The following is a 10,420-nucleotide window of genomic DNA, read 5'->3' as shown; positions in this document are numbered from 1 at the left end:
ATATTGACCTCACGGGCTACCTAAATGCACTCATTTTAGAATCTATTATAATGTACTTAGGTTGCTATTTGAATTATTAGATATGAGCTGCTTTAATTAACATACTTTATGGAAGAGAAAAATGCTAAATAGTGTGGAGTAAGAGAATAGGAACAAGGAAGGTCAATTCGTATTCTCAGATGATGGGGAGTCAAAGAAAAGAAAAAAATACTGCAATATCTGCTATTCTGGGCAACAAGAAAGAAAAGAAAGGAGGAAAGGAAAGGAGAAAGACAAAGAGGGAAAGTCTATCAGTCTGTAACCCCGTTATGCTCATCTGGCTCCTTTAATGGATTTCAGTGGCTATTGTAGCAGCAGTTCCCTTGCTGCCGTGCAAGCATAAACAGTTACTTCTGCTTTGAACTGTTTGCTTCTCAAGTAACTCCATGGTACATTTCATTTCATCTCTGAATTTGAGCAATTCCAGGTGGTGTGGAGTGATTAATGATGCAGCCTAGGACCCCATCCTTGGGTGACACCCCTGGGAAGTCGCGATTTAGCAAGGCGTAAAGGCAGAAGATGGCTGGGCACGGAGCCCTTTTCTCCATAGCCACGGTCTTTGCAGTACAGTTGTTCCAGCTGCCAAAGGCTTTCTGGTTGCCATGGAAACCCCTGGGCTCTGTGGAGAACTCAAAGCAGAGCCTCTGAAGTTAGGAATCAAACACAGGAGCTCCACAAATGCAAATGAAATGCACTTGAGCCTGGGAAACACAACAAGATCACCCGTGTCGTAGGCTACGACGCCTTTGACTGCGGAAGCTAGTACAATCCATTTTGTGGGTCTTGTGTTTGTAAAATGAGAGAGTCCCTGCCTGGTATTCTTCATTACTGTCTTCTTCCAGTGATGGGAGAAGTATATTGCAATTCGGCACACCAGAGAGCAGGCAGTAGCAGGGGGTGGGGACTGAAACGTGCTTAAAGGGAATGTATCCAGACGGCTCATTCATTCACTGGAGTTTTACATTTTCCATCTCTAGAGAGCTCATTTGTGCAGGGCATTGTGTCAGGTCCTACCTCTGAAAAGAGAAACAAGACACTGTGCCGGAATCAAAATTAATTAACGGTAATTAATCAAAAACAGCAGGATTCTCACAAGCCCAAAGAAAGTCTACGAGGCTCTGTCCACACGGGGACAGTTCCCTGAGCTCTCTCTTTAAAGACAAATTTAAAAATAAATAAATAAATAAATAAATAAATGATTCTTAGCTCAGGAGAGGAGAGAAGTAATGACCAGATATACCCCACATACGGGTGGGCAGCGGAGAAACAGCGTTTCCCTTGGGACGCCGACTATCAAGGCCACGCCAATGTTTCTCAGGGGCTTGGAGGGAGAAGAGGTTTATTTTTCTTTTATTTAAAAAAAAAAAAGATAGAAAGCAAGAAAAGAAAAGGAAAAAAAAAGGAGAGCCCTTTTCCCCAGTGGGCTTGATTTCTAGTATGGGAAACCCCGCCTTTCTGGAGCACTGATTGGTCCAACTCTTCTTGAGATAATTTATGCCCGCGTCCACCCTGTCTGATTGGTTCCCCAGCTCAGTTCAGCTGGGAGTCGCATCCTACCTGGTTAGGAGGTGTACTGTCTTTCCACACTCGCTTGTACTCACTGGACTGCTGAGGCTTGAGGCAAACTCTGGGCTGAGGGACTCAGCTGATAAGAGGAGAGACCATAAAAGCGACCTGATGGGTTCTCCTCGCAAAGCCTTCCTCTTCTCTCCGTACCTCCTGTGGAGTCAAACTAGGGGAGTGAGGTTGATGTTCCTGTTACTAACCCTGCATTTGGGAAACTGGTGAGTAAATTCATGGACTGGAAACTATCTCCTTTATTTTATTTATTTTTTTTCCAAAAATCATTCTAAGTAATTTGCCTTTCTCCCGGAAACGTGTAATGTTGGTCATCATTGTATTTTCTGATCAGTTTACTTGGAGACAGCGTGAAATTAGCCTGTTTCTGAAGCATGGAGCTTAGTTCACTTGTTTTTGAGTTCTATGGGATGATAAACAAATAGAGACTCCATCTCCCCAAAGGGAACTAGGAGTAGAAATGACTTGCGCACTGCATTTGGAAGTGAATGCTGCTGATTAACTTTCTGAGTGATTCTGCATTTTAAAGTTATTTCAGAAACTTCTGTTACATAGCATGATGTATGTGATACTACTTGTATACAAGCCAATCTTGTGATTTTTTTTTTCCTCTCATTCATTTTGGGGTAACTTCCTTGATTAAGTCAATCTTTCATATGCTATATGTGACCACGTATCTATCAGCTATGAAATACATATATGTATATGGATACATATATATGTGTCAGAAAAAGCTTTGTAATTTATTAGAATCAACTTTCAAAGTCCTCATTGTAATTGGTTGCCTATTAATTAAAATGCAAAATCCTATGAATGTCTTAGCTGCATTTTTGTGTGATATGAACAAGCACAACTCTCCAGCCTGACAGGAACAAGACTGGACTGTAAACTATTTCAAAAACTTTGAAGTCATGCTGATAGTGAAAGAAAATACTCACACTTGGACTCGGAGAAGACAGAGTGTGAAAGAAGTTGTCATGTTGTTTAAGACATAGATACTTTAAAAGTTTTTTATATATTATACATGTATCAAATCACTTGTTTTATATATATTTACATTCAAAGTTAGGGTATTCCATGCTTTAGAACTGCTTAGAACTGTGGTAAGGGCAAATTACTCTGAAGATAATTTTTGTATATAGATTTTTTTCTCATTACCAGTAGATAGAAGTCTGTGAATACTCAGAACGTAGCCACTGTATAAGAGCATAATTAATACTGGCCTTTCTGGATTTAAATTTTGATATTTGGTATGTTTATATTTCATTTGGGTATCACAGTGTTATTTGTCTTTTTGCCTTAGGATTTTAAATGTTCTCTATGTACAGACAATGTAATGAATGATTTACTCTGTGTAATGCTCTGTAATGGTTTATGTCCTTGAATATATCACATTTTATAGAAGATATTTGATTAGAACAGGTATCTTTATACAATTGCAAAAGTAAAGTCAGATTGGCCCAGTGGTTTTCTGGAGTAACAACCTGCATGCTCTTTTTGTCTTTATAGCTGCAAATTTCTATTTCAATCATGTAGGGATACTGTCTCACAAAGAGCATATTGTCTATCCTGATATATGTTTCATTTGGAATAGATTTACATTGTCTTCAGTGTAGCTGGCTCCCAAGCTCTCATCAAGATGATAAGGGGTAAAGAGCTTTGCGGTGCAGTGGGCTGGACACTCACTGGGTGCATGCTCTTACCTGCCACAGCTCTTTAAACTCACCGGATACAGTAGTTCCATCTGCAAAATAAATTGTAGCCCATTCTGACTGCTTCAACTGTTCAAATTCAATACATCTGAGATTTGAAATGAAATATGCAGTGGTTTATGGGTCTCTTCACAAGTCTGAGTAGTGAAGAGGAAAATTCTAATGTGACTATCATCTTCTTTTTTTTACTGTATGTATGAAAGACTGAAAATAAGTTACAAGGTTCAAATTTAGAAATGATTTATTTTATCTTTATTATATAGATAAACAGGATTTCTTTGTCAGATGAACAAATACATACTGAAACAAATCTAAATATTGCTAATGTACTATGATCTGAGTGCTTTGGTTATGAGCTTTTATAATTTCATTTTATAAAGCAGGCAAATTTGTGATGAATTTTACATTCTTTCAGTATAGATTTGGAGAATATTGCCATCAATACTTATAAACTATGTATGGTCATAAATATTACTCTTTTTCCCTTTGTTCATTTATTTGAGGTTTCTCTTCAGAACAAATCACTGACAATTCTGTCTGAAAGAATTTCAATGTCATACTAGTTTCTAAAATATACATTCAATGTCATCTATTTGGAGATTTACTAAGTTGGATTCTATTACTTTTTATATAAAATCAATGGGGAGATCTTGTTTCCTCATTAGTTTGCATCAGGAGCAAGGGGAGACAGTGTATTGACTTTCCACATTGCTGAATTATGAAAACAGATCCTCCTGTTATATCTAAAAGCTCTGGTCATGGATCCTGTGCTTCATTTTCCAGGAGAGTCTGTGGCATTCTGACAACTCGGTTTATATTTCATCAACTTGATCTCACTTTTCGTAATCTTAAAACAAATGAAAGTGTAATAAAGTTTAGAAAGAGTTGGAAAAGTGTCTTGAGATTTTAGCTGTTCTAAAAAGTAACCCATAATAACCTTTGTCTGAGAAGTTATGTGTTTAAAAAGCCAAGGAAATATAACATATTTAAAAATTTTCCATTGATTAAAAGAAAATATGATTGTAACATTCAATTTCCCACATTAATCTATTCAAAAGCACTTACTTTTAAAATGCATTATTTCAGGTCATTTCATAAATAAGTTTTTGGGTGTTTTTTCTTGTGTTTCTAGCTTTTTTTTTTCTTGTAGTAAAAGCCAATGTAAATACTACATGATTACTTGCTCAAAGGACCCAGAGGTAAACTGATTTTGAGATGATTATCATCATCATAATTGATGAATATCCTCAACAGAGAATCTTTTAGATTACCTTGACACAGAATACAGTCCAGTTACTTTCCATTCCATAGACTGAAATACTTGTTGACTGAGCAATAAAGGAAATGCTTCATACTGAATTCAAGTTTCATAGATATTTTGCATCTATACACATGTGATTAAATTTGTTTAGGAATATAAGAATGAAAGTAGAGCCCCAAAGAAATAGAGGCAAAGTATGATAAAAAACCGAATAAGGACTGTTAGGGTCCTGGGAAAATGAAGGCCATGAGTGGTAAGTGACTTCCTAGATGAGAGAGAATGAGTGGGAACAAGTTAATTGAAAGATTTCAGGTGAACAATTTTACTTGGGAGGTACCAAATGAGAATTCTGGTCTTCATCATTCAATTGCAATTTTACTTCCAACTGTGTGACTTTATCCTGAGTGATTTCAGGAAAATTTTTGGAGCACAGAGAATTTATTTCCCCAAGTTACTTCAAGAACATTAAAACGATTTGAGAAGAGGACCTATCATATTATAATTTGAGAAGAGGGACATAGTAAGAAACATTCTATAGACTCATCATAATTCTAATATTGTTTGTCTTTGTTAAAGTGGTTTGAAATACAGTAGAATTGAATATTGAATCATTAGATATTATTAAGCATCAATTAAGTTTTGATGAGATCATCCATTTACTTATTCAAGCATATTTATTGAGTACTAATCGGGTATAAACAGTTAAATATGGCAGGTTTACTCTAGCAAATAAGGTAAACACAAACTTTATCCAAATGGAGCATGTTTCTTTGCTTGGTTCTATATGTGGGGAATTAAAGAAAAATATCTTTCTTATAGTTCTTCACTTAAGGGTTAGACTTTGTAAAATTTCCCCCACCTATGTTGGGTTATTAAAGGGATTTTATCATTTAAGTCTTGTTGAGGCAAGTATATTGTTGAGATTTCATGGGTGCTACTTCTCTGTCATGTCTCTGTCATGTCTAAAAGACACTGTCTTACACAAGGTGTCATGATCCTTTGGCATGTACAATCTTTCCACCTCTTCCTCTTCAGTTTTCTCTTAGCCTTAAGTGTATGGTGGCATTGTGGGTGAGTTAATTGTGGATGAGTACTCCATGGTCTCTGCATTTGGACCAGTTGTCGATCTCTGCAATTATCTGTATTTGTTGGGAAAACAAGCTTTTTGATGAGAGGTTAGAGCTACTCATATCTCTGAGTATAAAAACAAGTGTTGAGAATACAGTTAACAATTATATTGGTTTAGGGAAAAGGTGGTAGGAAATGCTCCTCTAGGGTTTATGATGTCTCTAGTCATGGGTAGTTGGCTAGGTTGCAGAATCAGTCATTACTTCCCTCCTATTGAGTAGGCCTTAAGTATCATTAGACAGCTATTGGTTACCCTCCAATTAAACATTTCATTATTATACTATTGGTGGTTTTTCATCAGTTGGTAATTGTTGTGGTTAACTGGCTTTATGATGGGTAGGAATCACAATTGTTTTTCTCTCTTGGCAGGTTAACAGCATTTTCTGATAATACAGGAGCTAGTACTCAGAGAAGCTTTCAAAACACTCTCAGCTTGGTTGCTCCAAGTCCTATGATTGAACTGTGTGTTCTCTTGAGCAATAGGGTCTTACCTTTGAATTCTGGGAGGCAGCCAAAAGCAATGGTAATACCCTTTATTGTCCTGAGAGTCTATTTGACCCACTTGACCAACAACAACTCAACAGGCAGTATCTCATGACTGATATTGGGGGTTTTGTTAGATAGTCTGTGGCTACTGGGGTGAACATTATAACCCCATAATAAGAAGCATTATAACTCCATAATGTTTGTCTTTCTGGGTCTGGTTTACTTCACTCGGGATAATTTTTCTAGTTCCATCCATCTGCCTGCAAATTTCATGATACTATATATATTTTAACGACCAACTAATATTCCATTGTATAAATGTACCAAAGTTTTGTTATCTATGCTTCAGTTGATGGACATCTAGTGTAGCTAGGTTTTCCTGCCTGGCCCACAGTCAGGACAAATCTCTCTCACCCACCAGTCCCACAGTCGCTCAGACCCAACCAGGTAAACAAAGAGACTTATATTGCTTACAAACTGTATGGCCGTGGCAGGCTTCTTGCTAACTGTTCTTATATCTTAAATTAACCCATTTCCATAAATCTATACCTTGCCACGTGGCTCATGGCTTACCAGCATCTTCACATGTGCTTGTCATGGTGGCAGCTGGCAGTGTCTCTGACTCAATCTTCCACTTCCCAGAATTCTTCTCCTCTTTGTCCCGCCTATACTTCCTCCTGCCTGACTACTGGCGAATCAGTGTTTTACTTACTAACCAATCAGAGCAACACATTTGCCATACAGAACATCCCACAGCAATCTAGGTTGTTTCCAGGTACTGGTTTTTACAAATAAAGCTGCTATGAACATGTTTGAGCAAGTGTCCTTGTGGTAGGACAGAGAATTCTTTGGAAATAGCTGGAACATGAGGTAGATTGATTCCCAATTTTCTGAGAAACTGCCATATTGATTTCCAAAGTACCTGTATAAGTTTGCACTTCTACCAGCAATGGAGGAATGTTCCCCTTGCTCCACTTCCTCAACAGCATGAGCTATCACATATGGTTTCGATCTTAGCCATTCTGAAAGGTGTAAGATGGAATCTCAGAGTAGTTTTGATTTGCATTTCTCTGATTGCTAAGGATGTTGAGCATTTCTTTAAGTGTTTCTCAGTCATTTGAGATTCCTCCGTTGAGAATCTTCTGTTTAGATTTGTACCACATTTTCAATTGGACTATTTAGTTTGCTATGTCTAGTTTCTTGAGTTCTTTATATATTTTGCATATTAACCCCTCTGTCAGATATGGAATTGTGATTTTTTTCCCCAGTCTGTAGGCTGCTGTTTTGTCCCATTGATGAGGTCCTTCTCATTACAGAAGATTTTCAGTTTCATGAGGTCTTATTTATTAATTGTTGGTCTTAGTGTCATGTTATTGGTATTCTGTTCAGGAAGTAAGTCAGTGAAAATTAGTTTTCTCCAGGAAAGATTTCCATTAGCTTATCTAATCTGACTGCTCATCCACTGTACATAAGAGCAATATTAAATAAATTCAATGAGATATGCATATATGTTGTAAGGTTTATGACCTCTCTAATTATGAAAAGCCTAGCTATATACTTATGATAAAAAATCAAACATGAAAGAGACCAAACTTTGGATACTGCTATTTGCCTCATTTTTAAAAAGGAAATAGAAAGGCACAGATACTTTTAGAACATATAAAGGGTTGTCTTTCTCTTAAGTGCTGAATTCAAGAAACCCATGTGTGTTCTCTGACCAGAACCTGCATTCTTTTTTGTTTGTTTGTTTGTTTTTAGAGACAGGGTTTCTCTGTGTAGCTTTGGTACCTGTCCTGGATCTCACTCTGTACCACAGGGTGGCCTTGAACTCATAGAGCTCCACCTGGCTCTGCCTCCTGAGTACTGGGATTAAAGGCATGCACCAGCACCACCAGGCATAGAACCTACATTGTTAATACCAAACATTTTTTTTTATCACAGATGCATTTTAAGTCAAATCAATGGGCGTGGTTCTGGGTGGAAAGGAGCTGGAGAGGGAAGAAAGAAACAATGGACGTGTGATGTAATGGAGAAGAGGAGAGAAGGGGAGAGAAGTAGGAAAGGCAGAACAAAAGAGAGAGGAATGGAAACTTATGGCAGTGTAGTTGTGGGTTCATTGATGCAGACACAGTAAGTAGAAAATCTTGTGTGTACCTATCACATAGTTCACTGACTGTCTTATGCAGTGCTAGATTCATTGTTTAGGGAAAACACTTGACAATCTGGAGTATTCAATCATTAAAAATCGACCACAGAGAAAAGATTAAAAGCAAGAACTTACAGTTTAGGTAGAATTTGTTTTAAGGAATGGTTACTTATTTTTCAAGGTTCTATAGAAAAATCAAGGTGAAACTTATTATGCATGGGTATACCACACACTACGACCAATAATGAAAGTCACAGGAAGCCACAGTTTCTCTACAAAGAGATAAAGGATGGCTCATCACCAGACCTATTCAAGCAGAAGCTTGTTAGAGTGTTCCTGTACTCAGTGGGAGGCTGATGAGATTTATGGGTTTTATCTATTTTTAAGCAGTATCTAATTTTCTCAGTACTAAAATAGTTTGGCCAATTGAATTCTAATGCTTTAACAAATAGCCTTAGCTATTAATCCAGTCAATGAATACTTCTTACCCATTTTTCATCCAACAACTATTTACTCAGTACTCACCATGTGTTAACCAGCATTTTGGAACCTGGTGCTAAAGTGGTAAGCTAGAAAAACCTTTGGCCTCTTGTGTTAGTAAGGCATAAAAAGGACACAGATATGACACATATGCTGGATACACAGCGATATGATGTAGTATTACTATTGAGCCCGAGTTCTCTTGCTCTGTATATTGGAGGCTTGTTAATATAAACAACCAAATGCAATGACATTCTGTAAATTGTCTTCCATATGCTCAATGAGGTGAAGTATTAATGGTAAATACTCTGCCGTCAATGCAAATCCAAGCAAAGACAATATTCTATGAGCTGTGAATTCAGGCCAGAGTATAGAATGATAGCTTGTGTGTGAGGTGTGATATTAGAACATTTGGTAGCTCGGGGAAACTTTATTTTGATCATCTCATGTAGCATTAAGTAGCAGCAGCATTTCTGTAAAGGTTCCTTAATTTCCTATCACAATGAAGTTCTGAATGATAGGAACCATTTTCTCTCAGAGACAATGTAGTATGCGATTTGACATTTCTCTTTATGTTTTAACAGGTGAATAGCAATATTGAGAGACTGTACCAAGCCACAGGGACATGAAAACACACTTGAGATCCTGGACTCTAACTTGTAACCGTTTGGATAGCTTAGAAAAATCAATGCTTAAAATAAGTTACGTTTAATATTTACATTTTACTATTGGTGTGATCAAGTTTTGGAAATAGCTTTAGACCTGTTAGAATGAAGGTTTCTGGCCACTAATCTATCACTGTGTGGACTTCTGAGCTGATCTCTTATGTTTGTGTAATATGTGAATTGTTTAAAGCATGGATGCGTTTGCTCCTTAGTCATCCTAGATGCATGTACTCACCAGAACACTCATCTAAGACGTAATTCAGGGTCTTCAACAAGGAGTACATTTTTCACAAAGAAGCCATGTTGACTAGATTGAATATGATCTCACTGAGACAACTGCCTTCTATAAGGTAGGTTGTTATTTGTGCAAGTGATTTATGAACAAATGCTCATTCCCAGGATTTGCTTATGAGTAATTCCTTTCTAACAGTCCCATTTAGTCACAATTAGCATTGAGGAGAAAGAATGATTGCTTGTTGCTGTTACACTCGTTTGTATCCTTTGCCTTCGGAAGGGAGTGTTCCAAGAGGAGCTTATGCTAATGAATATTGTACTCTAATGAATTTAGAACCCAGGACAAGAAAATAGTATGGGCCTCTTATTTGGATGTACTCATGCTCCATTCTTTCACTTTTAAGATATTTCAAAGTGTTCTATAATTGAATAAAAATCAACATGATGCCTTTACTTTACACATTTCTTGCAGACTTAAAGCATTTATCTGATGCATAAGGCATCAAAGATTTAGAAAATGTGAATTTCTCAAAGGATTGTGTCACATAACAATCTAATTTATGTCCTGTCAGGCTCCATGGATATAAAGTGAAATGGTGACTTGGCTGTTCATTTTAATATAATTTATTCACAGTGGCCATTTCAAAAATATGCTGTACTGAAGATTAATGCTAGCTTTCTCCTCCTTAAA

The 10,420-nt window shown here is 37.1% G+C and overlaps 1 protein-coding gene across 1 annotated transcript in view; it reads left to right on the top strand.

The window, feature by feature from the left end:
* Positions 1–1,549: 1,549 nt before the first annotated feature.
* Positions 1,550–10,420, top strand: part of Gabrg1 (gamma-aminobutyric acid type A receptor subunit gamma1) — a 76,280-nt gene continuing 67,409 nt past the window's right edge. Inside the window, exon 1 of the mRNA XM_028862545.2 lies at positions 1,550–1,823. Within this exon, the coding sequence (XP_028718378.1) occupies positions 1,717–1,823 (107 nt within the window). The 5' untranslated portion in view covers positions 1,550–1,716. The remainder of the gene's footprint in view (positions 1,824–10,420) is intronic.

The sequence above is a fragment of the Peromyscus leucopus genome, chromosome 10 (assembly GCF_004664715.2).
Source record: "Peromyscus leucopus breed LL Stock chromosome 10, UCI_PerLeu_2.1, whole genome shotgun sequence".
Classification (NCBI taxonomy): Eukaryota; Metazoa; Chordata; class Mammalia; order Rodentia; family Cricetidae; genus Peromyscus; species Peromyscus leucopus.
Note: the sequence above shows the minus strand (reverse complement) of the source record. Positions and strands in the feature narration are given on the sequence as shown.